At 33.6% G+C, this 23,927-nt stretch overlaps 2 protein-coding genes across 4 annotated transcripts; one reads left to right on the top strand and one right to left on the bottom strand.

Annotated features, from left to right (window-relative positions):
* The first annotated feature begins 1,836 nt into the window (after positions 1-1,836).
* Positions 1,837-3,416, top strand: LOC111432312. The gene has a single exon (XM_023069136.1). The coding sequence runs from the start codon at positions 1,924-1,926 to the stop codon at positions 3,397-3,399; it is 1,476 nt and encodes a 491-aa protein (XP_022924904.1). The 5' UTR covers positions 1,837-1,923; the 3' UTR covers positions 3,400-3,416.
* An 8,312-nt stretch (positions 3,417-11,728) lies between these two features.
* LOC111432439 (villin-3-like) lies at positions 11,729-23,842 on the bottom strand. Of its 3 annotated transcripts, XM_023069325.1 has the most exons (24): positions 23,492-23,842; positions 22,799-22,958; positions 20,808-20,957; positions 20,477-20,576; positions 20,029-20,097; positions 19,096-19,332; positions 18,827-19,004; positions 18,429-18,561; positions 17,834-17,993; positions 17,592-17,742; positions 17,409-17,509; positions 17,142-17,300; positions 16,328-16,396; positions 16,181-16,249; positions 15,935-16,072; positions 14,995-15,123; positions 14,509-14,656; positions 14,355-14,360; positions 14,127-14,272; positions 13,930-14,058; positions 13,053-13,115; positions 12,702-12,951; positions 12,272-12,462; positions 11,729-12,195 (listed from the first exon to the last, which is right to left on the bottom strand). In XM_023069325.1, the coding sequence occupies exons 3-24, from the start codon at positions 20,861-20,863 to the stop codon at positions 12,082-12,084; spliced, it is 2,796 nt and encodes a 931-aa protein (XP_022925093.1). In that variant the 5' UTR covers positions 20,864-20,957; positions 22,799-22,958; positions 23,492-23,842; the 3' UTR covers positions 11,729-12,081. The 3 variants fall into 3 exon arrangements, with proteins under 3 accessions (XP_022925093.1, XP_022925092.1, XP_022925091.1); XM_023069324.1 differs by lacking the exon at positions 22,799-22,958 and having other exon boundaries at positions 14,127-14,267; positions 14,350-14,360; XM_023069323.1 differs by lacking the exon at positions 22,799-22,958.
* Positions 23,843-23,927: the final 85 nt, after the last annotated feature.

Raw genomic sequence — 23,927 nt, 5'->3', positions numbered from 1 at the left:
AAAGAATGGAAAACATTTTTTTTTTCATTAGATAAATGGGGCCGGAGACAGATTCTTAGCAGGATTTATGAAATTTCATATTTGCTGTGCATCACATATCACACCTACTAGACATATTTTGGTACACGATAAATATACTACAAAATAATTTTGTGGTAATTAATTCGTGTAATTCGATTCGACAATTAGCCACCAAACACATTAGGTAATTATGTTGTGTTAATTATGTCGTCTCCGTCATTGTCGACCTCCTGCTGTTACTTAGTTGGCGGCGAATCCAGTGGTGAGTAAAGTTCCTCCGGTTCCTTTGCCAGCTGCGAGTCCAGTAGTCAGTGTAGTTTCTCCGGGTTCTTCGCGGCCGTCTCCGCCGCCTTTCCGATGCTTCTCGGTGGTTTCTCTTATCGGGACTACACCAGAACCAGAAATTCCGGCGAACCTTATCGTAGAGGGGACTCCGGTGGAGACGCCGTCGATATTTCCATCGAGTAGTAGCCCACCGATGATGACTCCGGCAAGTGTAGCACCGGCTACGGCGGAGAGGCAGGGAAGTACAAGATCGGGACGGAGGTTGTTTTGAATGGGCTCTTGCCCGCCTGGGCCTTTTGAAATTGGTCCAAATGTTAGCTAAAATGATTGAAAATTCGACCCAAAAAATTTCAAATCAATCACGACCCAAAAAAGTATGGTTCTTCTTTTTATTCAATTTCATAAATATAATCGTTCGCTGATTTATAGAATAATCATATGTGTTTATAAGTAAGGAATACTATCTCCATTGGTATAAGACCTTTTGAGAAGCCCAAAACAAAGTCACGAGAGCTTATGCTCAAAGCGGTCAATATCATACCATTATGCTCGAGGTAGATAAAATTATATTATAGCAGGTTATTTAAGGGGTCGATTTGTTATAGAAGGAGAGATAGAAGGAGAGATATACTTCTACTAATAATAATTAACATAGTTACTTTTATAATGATAATATTTCTTGGGGAACTAAGAGGATGCAAACAAGAAGACCTACCAATTCAATCAATCATGTGTCATTTGGTAGGAAAGGAAAAGATAATGAATCTGTTCATGGAACCATAACCAATTGAATGAAACATTGTGGTATGTTTGAATGGTAAATGTTTCATATTTAAACTTTATGAAATTTTAATTATTAATATAATAGGGTAGATAAATATGATTTTTTTTTAAATCATCGGCTGCATTTTAATTACGAACCCAGTTGATTTAGAGTTTAACCAAAACGTAACTCAAAGTTATTAAAAATGTGGACTAAATTAATAAAGTAACCTACTCTTTTAATTTTAATGACACGTTAAGCATTAAAGAACTAAGACTGAATTTCTAAAAAATTAGCAACCAAATTCATTGAAAAAAACAGACTCTAAAATTAGCTAAATTTTAAAAGCATTAATTATGTATATATATATTATATAAATGGTTAAATTAGTAAAAGTTTATATAAATTTTATATTTTATTTTAAATATATAATTAAAATTTCAAAAATTTCAATGGTATTTGAAAATTTTAAAGGTGGTTTTGGAATAAAATATAAAATTTATATAAACTAGCATAAGAATAAAGAAAATTAATAGGAAATAAATACAATTATTTATTAATAAAAAACAGAAACTTCCGTGGGGAATCAAAACTCAAAGCTGAGGTTATTTACTCTCTCTCCTCCACGTTTTATAATCAAATTTGTTTTTATTATTTTAAAAAGTTAAATAATCAAAAAAAGAAAAAGGGAAAATAATTTAAAAATAATAATTAAAAAAAAAATTGAAAGCGACAATAAATGGAAAAATGGAGCAGCATTCCACAAGAGACGGTCACTCTCTTGTGGAATAAATTAATAATTAAATCCTTACATTAAAAATCCCCAAAATTCCGATTCCAAATCCGCCATTGAAATGGGCCTCTTGGTCACCGGAAAATCCAAATCCACCGCCGTCGAGAATTGGGGAATGGGCCTTTTTCTCGTCTTCTTCTCTGAAGATTCCCCTTCCGCCATTGCCGACCACAATAAGCTCTTTCCATCTTCTTCTTCTTCTTCTTCAGGTCGTCGGAGTAATTACAATCTTCTCTCTAAAGCTCAGTCCACCATTTCCGTCTGTGCTCTGCTCGTCTTTGTTTCTCTTCTTCTCTTCACTCTCTCCACTTTCGAACCCGCCATTAAAATGAACCTCACACCTCCACGAAGGCTCCTCTCCCGGAAATCCACGCCGATTGAAATCCGTACGCCGTCGGTGAATCGCTGGAATTGGTTTCGCAAAATGTGGAAGCAGAAACCGGCCGTGGTGAATACGATGACCGGTTCTATGGCGGCTCTGCAACGTATGGGGACTCTGTATTTGCGAGGTACTCGAGCCATGGCGGACATCACGGTTGTTCATGTACCGGAAGACGTCAGAGAAGACGACTTCCGCCTCTTTCTCCGACTGTTCCATCGGTCCGGTGTTACCGCTAAATCCGACTCCGTCTTCATCTTCGCCTCACTGCCGTTCTCGGAGAAATTCGGTCCGATTATTCGAGAGGAAAACGAATCGTTTCTGAAACTCCTTCACCGATCCCGGAATTCGAATATCACGGCGAACCGGAGGGCGGTGGCGGGATTTGATGTGAATCAGTTTGTTAAGATCAAAGAAAAGAAAGAACCGGAGGAGCCGATTTGGGGAAAGAAAAGGAAACGGTTCACTAACGATTCTGGCGGCGGCGAGGACGAGTTGACTCGGTTGAGTTACGGCTCGGTGGTGAGTTTCGACGCGGCGGAGATTGATCCAGAGAATTCGCTTTCCGGCTTCTCAGATCACATTCCAATGAGTCTACGACGGTGGGCGTGTTATCCGATGCTACTTGGACGAGTCCGCCGGAATTTCAAGCATGTAATGCTCGTCGACGCCAAAAACTCGGTTCTAATCGGCGATCCACTCGGCCGAATAAGAAACAAAGGAACCGAGTCGGTGATTCTTTTCACAAACAAACACACAAAAAAGAACTCAGAAAAATCGCACAATCTGGTGAATCCGGCCGTCGTGATCGGCGGAGCGCGGGGAGTCCGGCGGCTGTCAAACGCTATGGTTGTGGAAATCGCCAGAGCTCTGATGCAGCACAAGAAGAACTCGGTGTCCGACTCGGCAGTACTGAGTCACCTCGTTAACAGTGAGTTTTTGTTGAAGAATGTGAAGGTGATCATGGCGACTGAGTCGATTCCCGATGCGAGTTTGCTCGCCGGAGTTGAATCGGGCTCCGTCGGTTCGTTGTCGGCGCCGGAGAAGACGACAATTTTACGGAGGAGTAATTATGGTAATTTACGTGAAATTAATTCTGTTATTTTGAAGAAAATATGTTCTTCGGAAATTGATTCGTCTGTGTATAGCGATTGCTAGCAAATCAAATTAGAAAGAAAAAAAAAAGTATAATTTAAAATGAGTGAGCTATAAAATTTTTTTTTTTTTTTTTCGTTTTATATATAAATTTTGTTCTTCTTGTAAATACTTGACATATTAGAATAAATATTATATTTTTTTCATTCTATATTATATCTAAAATTTAATTATTAAACATTAATTTCAATATTTTAAAATTTTACACATATCTTATAACTTTAAATTATACCAAATTAATTAATTAATTTTTATTTATTAACTCTATCACTGTCTTATACATTATAGATTTATCTATAATTATTACCAATAAAATACTTGTTTACAAATGGTTTATATTTAAAATTATGTTAAAAATCTAATTTTATTTTGTAATTATATATTTTTTTAAGTGCAGTTGATGTTTTTAATAAATAATTTATTTATGATTCAACCTTAATTAATTAAGTATCTCAGTAAAAGGGTAGAACCTTTCTAGACTTGGGTAAATTCCATGATGAACTCTAATGGATAGGACTTTGTGATTCAATAAAATAATAGAAATGGTTAATAATTATTTGAATTAAATAATTAGTTAGGATAATTTAGGTCATAAATTCATATACAAATTTACCATATTTGATAATTAGTGGTTAACTTTCTTACTAAATACGGTAACAATAATGAAAATTACCATGGTTGGCATATCGTGATTAACTTTCCTATTAAATGTTGTAAAATATTGAAATTTACCATGTTTATTTGTGTATTGCTATTAAATGTTGTTACGACAAATAACAATAACCATATAAAAATATAGCTTTTTAAATTTGAAAAATAAGATTATTTTAATTTTAAAATGAGACGAGAGTTAGAGATCTCATATCATTTTGAGAATCCATCCACCTCGACTGTTAGTTTAATTTTTTTTTTTTTGTTAGATTGAATTTTTAGAAAATAAAAAATTTGATTCAATTTGCAATTTTACATTTTGTTTTGATCGAGTCAACCCGATCAACCATAAAATAGGTTACAACTCAACTCAACCTAATTTTATCCTATTTTTAAGAGTATTATGAAAATTAAAAATATTTTACAAATTTTAATCATTAATGTAAACTTTTTTAAAAGAATTATATTCAGATTGCTCTAGTCATCAACCTATCCAACCTAAAATTTTGGTAATTAGAGTAGAATAATTGTAATTTATTTTATTCGAGTTCGAGGTCGCTTTTTTAATTATTTAAAAAATTAAGGAAAAAAAAAAAGAAGAGAAAAAGTGATTTGTTTTGAAGGAGGGAATGTGAGGAAACCCATGTGGTTGCTTCCTCTCCCATCTTCTCTTCCTTTTTAGTCAACCTTTTGTCTTAAATTTTTTTCACAATACATTGTCTCACTCAGAAACCTAATATTCTAATTACCGTTTTTTCTTATTGAAGTGAATATTACGATAGTTGAAGCTTTATTTTAACAGTTTTGTTAAACTCTCCTGGTTCGACCTTAATTAATATCCCTAACTTGTAACGTTACTCGAATATTTTGTTTTCTATATTGGTCCAAAAATTGGAGTAGATATTAAGAAAAATAAACACGTAAACGATTACATTACGTTAAAAAAGGAACAATTTACTTCGTTTATGGTGTATCTTTGGAGAGCTCACATAAATAAATATAAAGAAAGAATAGTTTTTTTCGCATCACATGTGATTTGAATGGTAGATTGAAGTTCAAGTAATAAAAATTTTAAAGTTAAATTAATAAAAATAGTATTTTATCTATAAAAAAATCTCGATTTTGATTAATACTTTTAAATTTATTTAAAAACTTAAATGATCTTTCATTAAATCATTTTTTTAAAATTTATTTTTACCAAAGAATTGAGACAAAAATAAATAAATTAAGACATAATTAACTCATAAATATATAGCCTTAAAAATAGTTTAATTAACTTAAGTATAATAAATAATTAGCTTTCACTTTAAATTCCGTAAACTAAAAAAAACTATTAACACAAATCTAACTCTGGTGATCTCATTCCTTTTACTTTTCACAAAAAAATAAAAAAAATAAAAAATAATTATTACAATTAAAGAAGGGTGAAAAAAGGAAAATAGTGAGTGAATTTAAAAAAGTAAAAAGTAAAAAAGGAGGGGGTTAAATGATGAATTAAAAATGAAATTCACTTCTTTTTACGGCGGAAAAGAAGAAAGACATTGCCAGCTATGTTTTTACTCTGCCCAACCAAATAAATTATAAAAAACTAAAAAAAAAGTAATTAAAAAATTAAAAGAAAAAAAATAATAAATTATAATAAATAACCATCGACTCGTAGTACAAAAACCGTGTCTGAATGCATCAGAATGGCTTAATGAAAGCCTTCATTTACTTTCAGCCATTCAAGGCTTCTGCTTTCGTTTATTAATAACCCATTAATTTCTTTTAATCAAAAAGTACCATATTCCATTTACTTTTTATAAATTATATAAAATAAATCGATCAATTTAGTTTATTACAGAAATTCATATCACTCGATAACTCGACTAACTCGAACTATCTAACCCAACTGAGTTGGGTTAGAATTTTTCGACTTGGGATGAGTTAAATTTTAGAAAAATTGAAAATTCAGTTCGATTTGTAAGTTAACATTTTTTTCATCCAATCAATTCGACCAAACTGAGAATAGGTTACAACTCATTCTTACTTTTTAAATATTAAGAATATTTAAGGTTGTAATTGATGTAATTTTTAAATATTTTATATTTAAATTATTTTTCGAGATTTTAGTTACTAATATAATATTTATATTCGATAACCCAATTAAAAATGGGTTAGGTTGGGTTGTGAATTATTTCGAATCGATCCCTCAACCAAATTAAAAATTTTAATTAATCCAAAAGATTTTTCAAACCCTACCCAATCCATATACACCGGTGATAAAGAATAAGGATTCTCCATTTATTTTTATAGAGATTGAGGTGAGAATTTTAGGATTAAGTCTACTGTTCAGAATCTTTGGTCCCGTCAAAGATTATATTTTAAAAAATATATTTCTTTTAAATAATTTTTAAATTTCATAAGAAAAAATATAATATAATATTTAACCTAATCAAATTAAAAAAATCAATATTTTAATTATAAGGATAAAAGACTAAATTTGAATTAAATAAAAAAAAATATTGAAGCATTAAATAATAAATGAGTAAAATATATATATATATATATATAGATGGGACAAGTGGTTAGGTGAATGCAATGAAATCAAATAAATGACCATGTCATGATGTCACGTACATGAATTTGTACCATGTTTTAAATATGAAATAATATACCTATGATAAAACTTTATTTTATTATCTATACATTAAATCATCACCACCACGAGCTTAGTTTCACAACTATACTAAGAAGAGAGTAGGTTGTGACTCTTACATAGAAAGACAAAGCAATGGTCCTAACGTGACACCCATTCGTCCATGTGAGGGCCAAAACAAGCAATTGTCATGATGCGGTCGAGGAAAATGGTGAATAATTCAATTTAAAATGTGCATTGAAGCCAAGATTAATGAATATGTTGTATTATTGGAGATATTTAACCGTCTGTTTACCATATGTATCATATTTGACCCTTGATGATAGGTTAATATCGTGTATCCATTTATTACTCTTTTCATCTCATTTTATGTAAATAATTTTAGACAGAGAACTTTCACCACCATTTAGGTGTGATTGTTTTAGTAAATATTCTCATGCTATCAGAGCCGATTTGGTTTAGCAACCTCGATCATTTCTTCTCCATGGCTTCCGGATTCTCTTCTCATCTTCTCTTCATTTCAAGACTAATTCATATGATCACCGTTAAGCTTTCTTTTTCCAATTATCTTCTTTGGAAAAGTCAACTTCTCCCTCTCCTCGAGAGTCAAGACATGTCGGGTTACGTTGATGGAACTTTGGTTTCACCATCTTATTTTGAACCAGCAAGCTCCTCAACATTCACATCAAATATTTGGCGTGGAAAACAGTCGATCAATGTCTTCTCTAACTTCAACTCTATTCAACAAAAATGAGACATAACATTATCATGATGCCGCACGGTTGAAAATATACGACCGTGTCTTAGCTCAACTAGTTAAGGTTTTCCGTCAACCAATAGATTATAGGTCAAATCCCCTAAACCCATCTCTCTCGACCATTGGAGAAATTATTCGAAGAACCCACCACAATGGGATTGAAAAATTTGCACGTTTGGATGTATGAGAGCGAAATTATGAAAGTACCTCACTTTTATATCTGGATCATTAAGAACAGATAAATCTTAACATCTGTATCTAACCATTTTAAAGAGATAATCACATCAATAGTAGGGTTTTAAAAAATGATTTATGATACTGTAGGTAATGAAACTAAAAAGATTAACCATCTCTTGTCGGGTATGAAAAATGCCTAAAAAAAATGAAAGGCGCAGAGTTATTGATTGGGAAAACGAAAGAAGGCACCGACATCGAAAAATAATAGAGAAAATGAGATTTAGAGACAGAAAAGAAAGGGTCTCCCCCACAAATATTAGTTGGTTGAAAGAAGGCTTTCATGGCTGACCCTTTGCTGCAACTTGCATTCACTAAATGTAAACCCTCTCTCTCAAATTCTCTTTTCTAGTGGACCATATTATTTAGCTTCTTATATGCCATTACTAAATATTAATTCCGACTCAGTTCTTTTGTAGTCGGCCATTGTTTAAACTTCGTTGACTTCGTAAATCAGGTGAAGGAGAAAGAACCAAACAAACACCGATATCTTCTATTCTTGTATAAAATGCTGATTTTGAAATTTAATTAGGTTTAGGTTTATGGTTGAGTGTTTCTCTTTATTACTTCGTAATAGTACTCAGATATGTTCATTTAATTTGTGGAATCGAAACTTTACAGAGAGAAAATTTTCCCATTAACTAAATAAGGACGAGGACGAGGACAGGGATTACTCTTTAATATCAAATATTGTTGGAGGAGGTTAACCAAAGAGTAGGTTGGCAAAGCTATTTTAACTCTAACACTTGGAACGATAACAATTATGCAACAAAAAACAAGGCAGACTAGCTCCTCTATCTATTCGTGGATTAAGTTATTTTAGCGGGGATAACTCAAATAAAAAGAAGAGAAAAATAGAATAATGAAAAACGAGACCAATAAGCTCATCGACCCAGTTGAGGAACTTGAGGCTAATTAAAGAGTTTAACTAGAAGTGATGGATTCCATCCCGTTCACAACTAAAGAGTGTTAAATTTGTCGAACGTTGACTTTTTTAAAATTAAGGATTAAAATTTAAACCATTGAAATTGAAAGATCCGATAATTTGAATTCTCAAATTTATTATAAAAACAATATTATAAGTTTGGTGACGATAAGCCTAAATGACACTTTTAAATAACTTAACTTACGACATTAAAAAAATAAAACTTTAGGGAAAAAATTAATATTAAAATATCAAAAGTAGAGCTATGGTTAATTAAATATAATACTTTGTTTTTTTTTTTTAAAAAAAAGAGTATAATAATGAAATTACAATGTCACGCCTAAGGGTATAATGCCTTTAACTCACGCATGCAAAGGCACCTCTTTTACTTTCTTATACCTAATTTCAACCATTTTAATAAATTTAAAATACTAATTCAACGATTAAGATACGTTCTAATTGATTTAAATTATGGGTTTGAATGACCCGTCTTTTTATCGGAATTTTTATTTTTCGATAAATTAATAAAAAAAATTGATTTAATAAACATTGAGCTAAAGAACATGAACATGACTTGCTTAAGTGTGGTTAGGTATCGCGTGGCTACGATCAAATTTCATATTTTTTTTTATTTTATATTTGTGGTAATTTTTTAAAATTATCGAGAACTAGTGGTCTTTCAAAAGTACGTTTATGTAACTATTGAAACGGTCGGTCAAATTTTGTAATGGTGAAAAATCTCACCTATTTGAAGTATTATTGCATTCAAACTACGCATATCTAAACCCTAATAAGCCTTTCTAAATATATTTTTAAGTAAAGGTAAGAGTACCGGTCGAGACAAATGTGACGGAAGAGAGTGTTTGTGTCCATGAATTTTAGTCGTTCTGTCTCTTTTATCTTATGTATTTTTCGTTTATTTATTTTGAAATTTTTTATAGACATCCGTCTTATTTTAAACTCTAATTGTAGATAATGAGTCCATCCCGTGTTTCTAATTAAATAATTTAAATTATTTGGTTTAACTTTTGAGAAGTAATTTGTACTCTGTTTTAATGATTTGTTTTCTTCTTTTTTTTTTTTTCGTTTTATATGACACAAACATGTATATGATAATACGCTCGGTTGGGTATTTGAAAGTTTAGAGTCAAAATTGATGAAATTAAAAGCTTATAGTAAAACTGATACAATTTCTCGATTAGAACGACAATTTGCATTTTGCCCCCTCAACTCTTAAATAATTTGCAAATGTTTAGGTAGACTTTTGTTTGATTATCTTGGATTAGATTCCAACAATCTTACAATAATTCATGATTAGATGAGGTTAAGTCATGGTCGGCTTTTGTTAAATATTTAAGAATAACTACACATATATAATTATCATACTACTTCACATTATTTATATATATATATACACGTACAAAGGGATATACGTGGATTGAGTTTGTGAAATTTTTTAGCCGAACCCAAAATTTCGAAGTAATTGAGTTGGTGACTTGAGCAACACGTTCACAATCCAATCCAACTCCAATCCTTTATTTTCGAGTTGGGCTGTCGGGTTGTTTTTTTTATAAAAAAAATTAATAATAATAATAATAAGATATATATATATATTTCATCAATAACTGAATCTCATAATAAAACTCAATATATAACATTTTCTCGCCACAACACATCAGTAACATCGATTACAAACATCAAATATTCGTAATCTTTATAATAATTTTAAAAATATGATAGGTTAGGTTGGATTGTATCTCTATTTTCGAGTTGGTCGAGTTGACTCGATAAACAACCAACGAACCGACTCAAATTTTTTAATTTTTCAATCATTTAACCTAATCTAGAACAAAATCTAATCCAACTCAATTTTTTTTTATGGTATAAATTTTAATAATCCTATTAAAATTTTGGTTGCTGTTGAGATCATTTTACCTTTTAAATTTAGAGAGTACGTCATTAATAAATATGGTTAATTTAATTTAACTTATAAAATATGATTTAAAAATAATCAAGGAACCAAGTTCATAATCAATGATTATAAATAAAATAATAATAACAATAGAAAAGAGACAAAAATTATAAATCATATCTTTAGTGGTTAAGTGTTCGGATAATTGTTTGTGGCTGACAGCCCCACTGATGACGACTAAATGAAAGCTACTGTAGTACTCTCTTCCGTCAAATTACAAAAATACCCTTTTATTTTTTTTCTAATAAAATAAAATAAGGTCACAAAATTTATCAATTAAAACATAATATTACAAAAAAAAAAAAAAAAGTGCTAAAAAGTCACTTTATTATTTATTCGTAAAAAAAATAGTTATTAATTCAAGATTGATGAAGTAGGGTGATTATAAAATAGGAAAATTAAGAAAATAATAATTTAAATATAATTGAAGAAAAAAAAAACAATTAATTATTGATGGATAGACATTGAGAGCATAGCAATGAAGCATAGTCTACAAGGGGCAAGGGGCCCTAAGAAAGGTACTCTTTTCTAAAAAAGAATCATAAGCAAAAGGCTAATGGAGTAAAATTAGGTATTCTTATAAACCTTCCATCTTTCCATCTTTCCATATTTCTCACGGTTTTATCGATTTTCAAAGTGTTTTAGTGCGATAAATGTGGAGTACAAGAATTTGAAACTACTAATCTCGAAAAAATGAATACATGTCAATTATGGCTAGCATTTCCCTACAACATGGTCACATTACGTCTCGTTTCTAAAAATGAAAACTATCTCCACATACCCTTTTTCAGGAGGTCACCCAACATAAAATTGCATCGAAATGCATTTAACTTCAAAAGTCCTATGATTGAAGTATTGAAAAGGAAGATGAACCTTATTGATATGGATAGTAACTTTGATTTTTTTAAAGTATTTTTTAGTCATTCTATCTTTAAGATTGTTCTCATCAAAACGTGGTCTCAATTAATTCATATGTACTCATCCCCAAATCATATCTAAATGAAAGAGGTACCACTCAGATGCCATTTGTAATGAGCCACGCCCCAGATTCAGAATCTCGGGCATGAGTGGTAGCAGTAACCATAGTGACCACCAAAATTTTCCATTTCAGTGTGCCAGATCCTTCTTCAAACCAAAATTATAGAGCCAACCAAATAGTCCACAAATCCATATACATTTGCATATACACCATTTCATTTCTTCTGCCATACAAAAGATCTGAAACCCCAAACAAACTCAAAAACAATACATAATTAATGCGTACCAACAATAAAAGAATTGAACTGCCAGGCTTGTCTCAAAGGCAAGACACCACGCACTTGCAGGGAGGGAAACTATAACAATGGAGTAGTTCTTCAACGAACAAAAACAAAAAGGAAAACAAAAAAACACTCATCTTCAGGCTGCATCACAATCAATACCAAAAATGCAAACCAGCCATGAAACCCAAACGACCAACTGGAAGACACCACAAGCAGCAAACATTACTTGCCCAATAAATTAGCTTTCTAAAACAGATCAGCCTTCTTCTTCGCAATGTCTTGCTTCCATTTAGGCAGTTTATAGAACGCTTGCTTCGACATGCCAAATATCGTCTCGAACTCTTCCTCGGAAAGATAGGCCTGAGAACATTGAATGAACCATTAACACCCATAATATATCAGGAAAAGTTTAGAGGGAAGTCTCCATCACACCGACCTCTCTTCGTTTGAAGTCGATTCCTGTCACCGGATTCTCAGACTTAGATTTTAATTGATCATAACTGAATGTACTATGAACAGCAGTTTCAGCATAATCATCCTGAGAGGTCGAATCCCCCCCATTGTTTTCAAATGAAGGGGAAGAGTTCCCTGTGTCCTTGTCTTCGAAATTTTCATCGCCTCCTTTCCCTGCCAATAAAAGTCGAGGCAATGTACAGGTATGTTTCACAGCATCAAATACTAGAAGTACTATGATTTACAATGATATATGAATATTAGAAACTTTCCAGAAGTACTTAACCACCTATCATATAAATTTGAACTAGAATTCAGACCAACTCAGCTATGAGTGTATAAATTTAACTGCAAAGAATTTAAACCTTCAATTAAAACACTGATATTTAGAAACTCCAGCGTGGCTCTCTTACCCGAGAATTGATCTTCTGATTGTGGACTGCGACCATGTGCAGTAGGAGAATCACCTGGCTTCTTTTCTGCAGTAAGAACAGAAGAAAGTGCAGCTACAGCAGCTGCCCTTTGCGACCCTCCTCCTTGACCTCTGCTGGATGGTCTTGTAGAAACATTTTTCGGGCCAGAGGATGAACTAAATGCAGAGTTTAAAGCAGCTAAAGCTTCACTTCTTTGCCTTGGTCCGTCGCCTGATGCGTTAGCTTTATCCTGCAGTAGCAATATATTCATCGATATCAAATGGAAAACGAGTGGCAAAACCATAATTGCCCGAAATAAAATAAAATTCACAGACAAAGTTGGGCGTTTACCTCTGCAGCATTGCCAATTCCAAACAACAGAGAAACCTTCTTCTGGAACGAGTTACCCTGAGCCTACATTTGGTGAAGATAATTCAACAAGTTGGACTAAAATTCTCCAAACAATGGAAAGAAAAAGAAAAAAACCATAGATAAATGAGATAAATTATCAATGCAAAGCACTAAAGTTGAAGCAAGTTATAGAATAGGGATCTTAAACATGGATAAGAAATGGCTCTTTCCCTTGTTAATCTTTAGAACCAAAAAGGTCATCCTGAAAGTACAAAAATCTGTAGAGAACAACAAAAAAGCTCTCCTATCCTAAACAAAAGAGGAGAATATCGTCAGCAAACTGAAGGTGAGCCAAGTGAACCAAGTCCTTACCCACCTTAAGCCTTCAGTGACACTCTTATCCACTCCTGTCGACACCAACCTATTGAGGACGTCCATGACTAAGAGAAAAGGGAAAGACAGTAACAGAACACCTCGGCCTAATGAACACCGTAGCAAAAATCTTGCCTCTACGTATCCCGTTGACAAAAATAGAGAGATTTGCAAATTTAATAGAGTTCCACATCCAAGTTCTTCACTCGACCCTAAAACCCTTCTTCCCCAAAACTCTATCCATGAGGTTCAGATCCATATTATCATAGATTTTCTCAAAGTCAAATTTTCCTTTCTAGAATATACTTATTCACATTTCAATTTTCACTTAACAATATCAAGCCAGAGAATTTTTTTTTCCCCATGAAAAGTGCAGATGAAGAAAATAAAGTGGCAAGAGAACTGTAACCATGTTTGCAATCAAAGAAATTTTTTAACGAAATATAAGATGAATGGAGAAAAAGTATGACATTAAGAAAGGAAAATGCCACAAACTAGCACTTACTAAAGCTTTAGAATTATCCCACGATGAGAAGTATGTTGTGAAGAAGCTTGGTTCGTTCCCCTCAGTGACTTTGTATAGTGGTACTTTTGGAGACAAACCCTCCAGAGAAGCAGCCAATTCTATGTAACTCTGCAAAAGCCGTTCATCAAATAACGATGGTAAAAGAGAATTTTGAGATATCCTAAAATAAAGAGTACCTGCCCAATTTCAAAGGCAGCTTGCTTTTCTTTGGTGTCAACCAACTGACCAACCCATACGAACACTTCGGCATGTGTATCAAGAATCAAGATATCCTCTGTCAAGAGATCATCTTGAGAAAAGTTGAAAATCTCCTCTACCTGAATAAAATAAGTAATAATAATAACTATATAGGTTTAATAAACCATCCAAAATAATGAACAGAGAAGGTCCAAAACTCACCTTCAGTCTTCCTGAAATATCCAAGTAAGAGGATGGCCACAATGATTAGTCGAAGGAAATAGGGGTATCAATATTACGAATAATTAGATAAGGTAGAGAAAAATATATTGCCATGAAGAGAGAAATTATTGATTCAGAATAAATGTACAGAGATGCCACCTTTATTTGATGAAATTGTGTATAGGTGAGGGTCTCTGACAACATCTGGAGCTGCTTTTTTGCTGGTATAATTTTGCTTTCCCCCAAGAGCAGACCAGAAAATAGAACTTTCTGTTCCTTCTTTAGCATGTTTCAAAGGACCTCCCGGCTATATCATAAATAGGAACATACTGCTGTTAGTAAATAGCCATGTGTACAGTACACATGTCTGAAAGAATGCCTGTAAAGCATGATTGTAAAAAAGAAACCTGTAAAATTCGTAGATATTCCCATTATACTTTAAATGTTAGTTTCAAAAAAGAAGTCATTCCATATTAGTCTGCATCTTTCACAAGTAAATATCCTTTAAAAACAAGCCTAACGAACCCTATAAACGTTACTCTCCATGCTCCTCACTTGACATGAAGTTAGTGTTGTGGTATATGTTCAACAAAAATCAGATATATTTGATACTAAAAAAGGTAAACGGAAATACTGTGGTGCAACCTTTAAGAATTCAGCAACTTTTGCAGCTGATTGCTGCAGTTCAAAGGCACATTGATTTCCATGCCAAGTAAACACGGAAGATCCAGTTTGCAGGAGAAAAGAATGGCTGGAGTCCAATGATGTTGCCACCTGATCAAGAACAAAGCTTATGAAATTGTTCCTGAAGTAACATGAAGGATGAGTTATAACTATAGAAGTAGAATCATTTATACCAATTAAGAATTGCATCCGATTCCAAATATAAAAAAAATGGTTATGAAATTTCTACAATGACTAGATTTGTTCAAGTCAACACAGCTATACAAAGCAGATTGGATAAAAGATTAGCGATCAATCTTCAAGATTTAGAGCTTATTTATTCAACCTAAAAGCCAAAGTACTGAGTGAAAGAGATGCAGAAGTTATTGGTCTCAAATAAGTGCTTGATCACAAATAAGCCTAATGATTATAGGGATACTAAACTTCCAGAACGTTCAATGTAACAAAAATTCTAAGCCCAAAGAAACCGTCTGCGAGGTGTAAGCATGGTTGTGCATTCTTCTAAACGCCCCCATAAGGGTATGTGCTCCCGCAGATCACTCTATGCATAAAGCTCCGGGAAAATAATGTTTAAGCATTTCTTAGAACAAGGAAATAACTTTGTGCGGATAAAATTTTCTAGAACCAAACAATAATTTATTGTCTGGTTCAATAGAAGAGTCCAATCTAAAAGGAGACGAGGTTGCACCCTTTTTTATGGCCAGAAACATTTTCCATATCTGAAAGTTGCTATAAGATACTTCCCATTTCCTCTTTCTCTACTGTGGTTGAATGGTATACATAGAAAGAAAATATGCATCAATCCAACTTATATAAGATAAAGGCATTAAAAAAGATAATATCCATAAAATGTAGACAGCCACAAACAAACAGAAATGAAAGAGGTGTATTCTGCACATACAGCATCGACTTGCACTGCCATATTGTTGTGAATAGAAGTTCCAGAAATCTTGATGAGAGCAACACTTTCTGCACTATATGTTCCATCCACCAATTTTTTGTCTGCTATAAATTTCTTGTAACCGGCACTCAGACCACCCTATAGAAAGAGTACTCAGTTAAAAAGGAGAAGCGCCAGTTTTTATGCTAGAAACCATAACTCGCAAAGCATGATTTTGTTAATAAATATTTGCACAAGCTACAATACCTTAAGCACCACCATAGGCTGGAAAAGTGCAACAAACTGTGGTGGTTCTTTACCCTGAAAAATGCGAACCTACACACATACCAATATAACGTGTCAAAGAATAATGATGATGACATAATCTTGATCTACTAATATAGAGTATAATACCCAAACTGGTTTCCCCTTAAGCGAGTTTGACATTGAACTTGCAAGCCGAGCAGCTGCCGCCTGGTCCTCCTGACATTGGACAATGTATGAGATAATGACAAGTATACAGCCCAACATATTTTTTGGTGGGGGCAAAGGAAACAAAAGCGTGACCAGAGTCTTATTCTTGTGGTAATGACCAACATAGTCTTATAGATTGGAGCCCATTTCTATATCTAAGGTTTGGACTCCTTTTGTGGGGCTGATTTTATATGCCCTGTATTTTCCTTCACTTTGCTCAATGAAAGCTCGGTTTTTTTTTTTCTAACCACAAACTTGTTTGATTGCACTCCATCCAGAAATAATTATCTCAAATATTGTCATATTTTAAAGTGACTCCTAGGTAATCATTTTAGAATCACTGGTCGGAGAATCATCACACATTATTTCTTTTTATTTAAAAAAAAAAAAAAACAATCTTGTTTTATTACCAAAAGTTGCAAATTGAAGTTTTAAAAAAGACACTCATAGTCATCTTAAATCACTTAGGATGTTGAGCCAAACACACTCTAAATCAAATCCTTTAGGACCCTTCTTAAGAAATTATGATATCTATAAGAAAATAAAAAACACTTCATTTTTGTTCTAATGCCAATTATTATGAACTGCTATTCGAGTCGTGCCTAGCTCTGGCAACAGCAAAATATAATGAATTAGTCAACAGTCGTATAAGACATCCCTGAAAATGTATTGATCTATTTCTTGTCGTTTCAAATGTACAACTCCTAGTTGTGGAATTCCATTAAACACCCGAAGCAAGATATTTTTAACTTACCTCGACGCTATCCTTTCCATACCAAGTACACAAAAGGTAATCTTCCTTCCTCTCTCCAGAATGGTAAGTGTAAAGAATAATATAACAGTCTCCACTATAAAATTTGCCAACGCCCTCTGAGGGCACTAGAGTCTTCGTGTTCTCATTGATGCACCATACCTGCAAAACGAACAATGTCCAATATCTTAGCACAAAACAAATATGTAGCTATCAAATTCATAAAGTTATCTTCAAAATTAACATAAAAAAATAATTTTTTGACTAAACCTCCATTTTTCCACCTCCCTCCAGCAACGGAGGTACTTCCTCATTTACTTGTGTACTTTTTGACATCCCCTTAATACCAACACCTTGTTGCTTCAATAAAGCTGGCAGAAATTTGAATATCAAAATGAATAAATTGAGCAGAAAGTACTTTAAGTCTACTTTTAAGTCACAGATGACACCTACCTGCTACCTTTCCTCTTCCTTCCTCAGCTCCGGAAGCAGCAGATCCTGCTGGCCAGGAACCAAAGTTGGATTTGAAAGAATGCGTCTCATAACCTTGAATAAGCCGCGTTATTTGTGTTGATTTTGGCCTATTTTGTTTAGCAAGGAATTCCTAGAAAAGTACAGGTAGGGACGAACAGATACATTTAGATCCAAATTTAGTGGAACATACTATCTTGGGTCCTACATTGCCACTCTATTACCTCAGCGACTTGAATGGCCGTTTTTCTTTCCTCCACTTGGGTTATCCGTCCAACCCAAACAAATACCTGAGAACCACAGTCCAGTAGATAGCATTTGTTGTTTTCTAACAATGATTTGGATAGTTCACCTTCAATGATCTCCACTTCGCCACCAGCTATGCTGCATGCATCNAAAAAAAAAAAAAAAAAAAAAAAAAAAAAAAAAAAAAAAAAAAAAAAAAAAAAAACTTGAGTTTGTTTCTGAAGAAGGGAAAAAATAATCCTGTAGCATTATGTGTCAAGCATCAAGGTTTCCAACATCATACCAATGAAAAAGCGAGTAAGACATCCTTAAATTAAATTGAACATTAATCTAGAAAAGCATATGAGATTCTCACAAAAACTGTTATAATTCAATATTGTTTTGTCTGGAAGAAAAATAGCAATATATTTAACAAGCTGGTTCTGTTAACTTAAGAAAAGCAAGACCACTTATTGTCAATATGAGTTTAACTCAGCAGTTATGGCTTCTTTACCTCCTCTAAGAATTTGTAGATTTGAATACCTATTTAAATTTCTCATTCGCGTTTGGTGAGGGTGATAAATAGACAGATACCTATAAAGTTTAGCAGGCGTGGCTTCCGCAATCACGTCATCATCAGTGCTAACCTTCTTCCCAATAGGTGCAAAACCACCAAAGAGGACCCAGAACTCCCCTGAGTCTGACTCTGTATCTAACTTCCCATCATCTGAAGCAGCAAACAAAATTACACGATTAAGAGACTAGGAGTAACTAACAGCAATAAGTGAGGAACTTAAGGAAACTAGTGATAGATTAATTAGCCATGTGAAGTACTAAATTCCTTTCTGCCAACTATTACTCCTTCGATCTTTCTTTTTTTTCTTAATTTCTCTGGTCACTCCTTTACTTTCGAAGAAGTTGTGTTTCTTATTAAGGGGGGAAAGATAGGGGAACAGGTAGCAGAGTGAAAGACTAGAAGCATTTCTGCATACCCACTACCGCAACATCACAGACTCCATTGTGATACTTTTCCTTCAAAAATTGAACCACCTCCAAAGCCTTGGCTCTTTCTTGAATATTGGAATTAGCACCATTGAATTGATATATCTTTTTTTCAGTGTCTAGGATGAAGACATCATCATGATTCAGAGTAGACCGAGCAAAAGGAACCTGCATTATCAAAATGTAAATTTTGATCCTAGAAAAATCAAATTAAATGAATTCCAAATATATGGGAGTTCATATGAAAAGAATCACGTGCCTGTTTCATTCTAACAACTCGTTTTCCTTTGCAGGTATATAACCGTGTTTCAAATTCTTCTTCCTCGACTTTTTTAAATCCAGATGCAACACCTCCTTCAAGTGGAAGGATACAAGGTTTGAAGTATGATAAAAATTTGTCAGATTCATGGCCTTGAAGCTCTCTATGCTGCACTGCACGTCCTCCAAGAGCTGCATCTAACTCTACGGACTTTATTGCAGCAGTCCCAGATTCGTCCTAGGTCAAAAGGTCCAGAAATTTAGGAATTAATCCTTTAAAAGAAAAAAAGAAATGAAAATGAAAAGTAAGGTCTCGCGGGGATTCAATTGTGGTCCCCTGAAAACACATTAACAAAGATTGAGTTATTTTATTTTTCAATGATAATAAAAACTTCATTCAAGGGGGGTCAAGGCACCCGCTGAGGCCAAATGAGCATAAAAGTGGCGTCCAATACGGTATTCATGGAAAAAAGTTCATAACCGTAGATCTTGAGCATTGCAACTGTCATTCTTTAATTTCTCACAAAATAAAAGAAAAATATCTTTTAATTTCTTTTAGATCCAAGCACTCGCAGAGGCCAAGTGAGCAGAAAAAGGGTGCCCAATTGGCAATCATGGAAAAAATCATAATTACTAACTTTGAGTATTACAACAGTGATTTCTAAAACTCTCAAAAAATTAAAGAAAATTTTGTATACAATTTTTAGATCCAAGCTCTAATGTTGTGGATGTTCCAATTTCCAACAAATATTGGTGAGTGACTCTCAAGGTTTCACCAGGGATTGTTAAAAAATTAATGTAAGTAAACAGTCTTGGATAGCCTAATTGAGCATGTAACATCTGCAGTACACTAGCCATGATCTGAGAAAATTTCTATAAATCGAGGAGAGTCACTGAGGTAAGAAAGAGCAGGGTACAAGATAAGAAAGAACACCTGACTTGTATCCCTTCCAATCCAGAAATGTATGTCGAACAAGAAAGAACCACTTTTGCTTTGTGTTGTCTGCAATAGGAAATATTTATCAAAATACAGTACATGAAAGAGACCATTTTCACAAAGTGATTGCACAAGCATTTTCTTCAAAGCCACCTCCCATTTATACAGTTTATCTGTTAGCTCTTGGCATGAGCGACTCATTCTTTCTCAAAGAAGAAAAAAGAATAAGACAACCAAAGAAGAAAAATAATCTAAGAACTTGGACTTCTATCTAGCTGCTTCAAACATCCCACAAAGCTTACATCAATTAAAACTTCAAAATGGGAAGCACTGCCACGGTTTATATAACCATAGTTATCTTTTTACTCATATGATAACGAAAAATAATCTAAGACGTTTCAAATAGACACTAGAGTAGTACTAATAATAGAAAGTTGAAAGCAACCTGCAAAACTATGTAGCTATCCCCCATATAGAATTTTCCAATATCTGACTTCGGCAATGGAACAGGCTGAAAATTCTCAATTCGCCAAATTTCAGTCCCACTAAAAGATGTTAAGCTCAACAAGTAAAATTAGAATCAGCATGTTCAATATTGACAAAAAAAAAAAAAAAAAAAAAAAAAAAAAAACAAGCAAGTATAAATAAAATAAAAATGAAAATGAACAACACGATTTTAATTTGTTAGATATACAGTGAATGTAAATTCTCTTATCCAAAAAAGAAAAAAAGAAGAAAGGAGAAATAATGCTCAATGCTAGTAGAACAAAGGATACGCTCTCTGCCCTACTCCTTGAAAAGCAGGATCAAAAACTTTTGCTGGAACAGACATGTTTAGTTCCTTTCGTATAACTGGGTATCGTAACGAAGTTTTAATGATAGGCTCTCGAACGCCTTTATCTATCACCCAAGAATGCTACAAAACCCTGCATGAGAGAAAGTAGTCAGGGACTAGGGATAAATTATTAGCAAAAACTAAGAATTAGAACTTAATCAATGAATTGTAATTGAAATCACTGTAAAACCTGCATCATTTTACTTCCATCTTGGCAAATTATAAATTCTTTCATTCATTACTTGGATAATCTATAAATCAGATTTCACAACAGGGTACCTTTGGTCGTAACTAGGGAACAATAAAATAGAGAATGGGAAGTTACAAAAATCCAAATACAATTGCAATCTTTTAAGCATTCAAAACTTCAGAAAAGATAAAAATAAATAAATAAAACAGTTGATACATGGATGCCTCCCACAATTTGGCTGTGGAACACGGCAAAATACCATATTTCTGACTAGACAAAAAATAACTAAACAGAGCAAAGTTGCCCGTCAAACAAACGGAGAGAAAGTGCCATTTTCCTTTGCTAATATGTTACACAGTAAAAAGATCCCTTGGATTTGAATAATCTTTTCCACAGTGCAGTGTGCAAATTTTTCTCCTTAGAATGCATGTATATAAACTTATTTGACTATAAGGCAACTGTACTGGACAGCAGCTGAATTATACTAATGTCATAGAGTCCACAGAAACATTCAAGTTACTCTGTGCCGCTGTTCACGAAACTTTTTTTCCATAAGAAAGATAATTGTTCGTTAAAGAAGTGAAAAGTTACAAAGAACTCGCTTCAGGAGTTGAATAATAACCCCAAAAATAAGACATAAGACCAATATTCTTTAAAAATATCATAAGCGAACAATACCTAATAAGCTAAGAAGCATATACACTTTAGTTTGACTAATGTGTCCAGATCCGACACTTGAACACTCCGACACTTGTTGGAATGTATCAGACACTTATTGGCACAATAGACATATGTCAGATCCTAATTGTACAAAGTCAATATGGATCCCAACAATTTTTAGACACATATCAAACACTTGCGAAATAAATACATGATAGTATAGGTCAAAATTAATAAAATTTGAAGGTAAAATACAAAAAATTCTATTTTAAGGCATTTTCGTGTGTGTCCTAGATTTTAAAAAAGGTCAGTGTCAACTTGTCTATGTCTCGTATCTAAATCCGTGCTTCTAAGCTAATAAGCTAAAATGGATGTCTACAAAAGCAACTAAAAGGATGCAGCGTATGCATGCTACACATCTATGGTCTCGTTAATTGACCACTACCCCATCTAATAAGCTAATGCATCACTCTTCATCAGTGAAAATTGCAGTAGTTTAAAAAAAGTTGTGCAAGTGAAATTTGTGTCCTTTTCTCTATGTCACAGGCTAGAAAACTCAATTCAATCTCTCCAGGGTTAGGAATGCAACCAAAGACCTACGTTGGCTAATCAAAGGGAATATCGTGGGAATATAAGTGAGGGACAAGATCTACATTTATGTGAGGGCTTTTAGGTGAATCCAAAAGTAAGGCATGACTGCTTCGCTTAAAGTGGACAATATCATACCATTTTAAAATGTGGAGAGGTCTAGTATCGGAAGTCCTATTAAATTATATCAAGTCATGCCCTAAACTTAATCATATTTGTAGAATCCTCAAGCGTCAAGGAAGAGGTGGTGAGGTCAATAACATAGTCAAGTGGAGATCTATGCAGTATGCTCTGGGAAAAAAAATGGTATCAATAAGAGATAGACGGGTCAATGACTATTCGAGGCTCGTTGAAAACGCACCAGTCTCAAATGGGCAAGACATAGGGAATGGAATATCATGAGTAAATAAGTAGGGCGACAACATCTCCACTAGATGAGGTGTTTTCAGCGAAACTAAAATCAAATTCATCTACTCATATGGACAATAACATACCGTAGTGAAAACATGTAACGGTCCTTTGTCCTAGCAACTGGCACCAGTCAACCCGAGACACGTCCCAAACTTAGTGGTGTCAATAAATCCTCCGGATTCAAATAGAATAATACGCCTCAAGAACACATTGCATGTGCTCTAAGAAGAATCAATATGTGCTCTGTGAAATCCCCACGTGAAGATCCATGGTTGATAGAGGAAGGTAAAAAAAAGCTTTCAAGTAGCCTCAAGAGCACAGTTTATGAATTTTCATTTATTTCAAAATTATAGATACCTTTACACAACCAACGACTCAAAATTGTATTACGTTCCATAAAAAGTAATAGATGCCTTCAAAAGGAGACAAACAGCGATATCCCAAACTGAAGAGGCCATCAAAACGCACACACACACACAAACACACCAAATAGAAAGGGTGAAGGAAATAGAACTTTCAGATGTATTCCAAAAGCGCTCCAAACAAACATAAAGACCACATCACAAGAACACATAAAACCAAAGCTCCAATCCGTTTCCAATTCGAAATGATTTCCAAAACAAGAAGAAACAATAAAAATCATCATCAAAAACAAAGAAAAAAACAACAAGAAGAACAGTAAATCAACAGAAGAAGAGTACTAAATTAGGAAGAGATCCAAAACCGAAATGAAAATAATGGAGAAAAGGAAGGGGGAAATAAATTCATTCCAATACCTGAGATCTCTGAACTGTTTCAACTCCGGCGATGATGAGATAAAAGGGAAAGCCAAAAAGACAACAATAAAGGAAGAAAGTGAGACAATTATTGCTAAATTGGTGCAAAGGAGTATCTCTCACCAGCTTTGTTCGAATCAGAGTTCAAATGAATTGAAAATTTAGAGAGGTGGTGAAGTACAGGGCGGGGAGGGGTATGAAGGAATTATGAAGAAGAAGAGGAAGGAGATGGATGAAGATGAAGAGAGAGAGAGAGAGAGAGAGTGGTAAGAGAGAGAAAGTGCAGAAAAAAATGGAAGAGACAATGGTTATTTAAGGCGAAGAAAGTGGTGACGATGGCACCTGCTGTGTTGCCTCTCTCTGCATCTTCTATGGAACGGAAAACTCGTAAAGATTAGTTTTTTTTTTTTTTTTTTTTTTTTTTTTTCCACTTTTT

Source organism: Cucurbita moschata, unplaced genomic scaffold (genome assembly GCF_002738365.1).
Source record: "Cucurbita moschata cultivar Rifu unplaced genomic scaffold, Cmos_1.0 Cmo_Scf00038, whole genome shotgun sequence".
Lineage (NCBI taxonomy): Eukaryota > Viridiplantae > Streptophyta > Magnoliopsida > Cucurbitales > Cucurbitaceae > Cucurbita > Cucurbita moschata.
This window is presented reverse-complemented; position numbering and strand designations above follow the sequence as displayed.

Coding starts and splice junctions, on each gene's coding strand:
- LOC111432312 (XM_023069136.1), top strand. CDS start 1,924: ATGGGCCTCTTGGTCACCGGAAAATCCAAATCCACCGCCGTCGAGAAT.
- LOC111432439 (XM_023069325.1), bottom strand. CDS start 20,863: ATGTCTGTTCCAGCAAAAGTTTTTGATCCTGCTTTTCAAGGAGTAGGG. Junction 19,005..19,095: donor GAGTTGTTAGAATGAAACAG/GCACGTGATTCT, acceptor TTGATAATGCAG/GTTCCTTTTGCTCGGTCTAC. Junction 12,196..12,271: donor TCGACTTCAAACGAAGAGAG/GTCGGTGTGATG, acceptor CAATGTTCTCAG/GCCTATCTTTCCGAGGAAGA.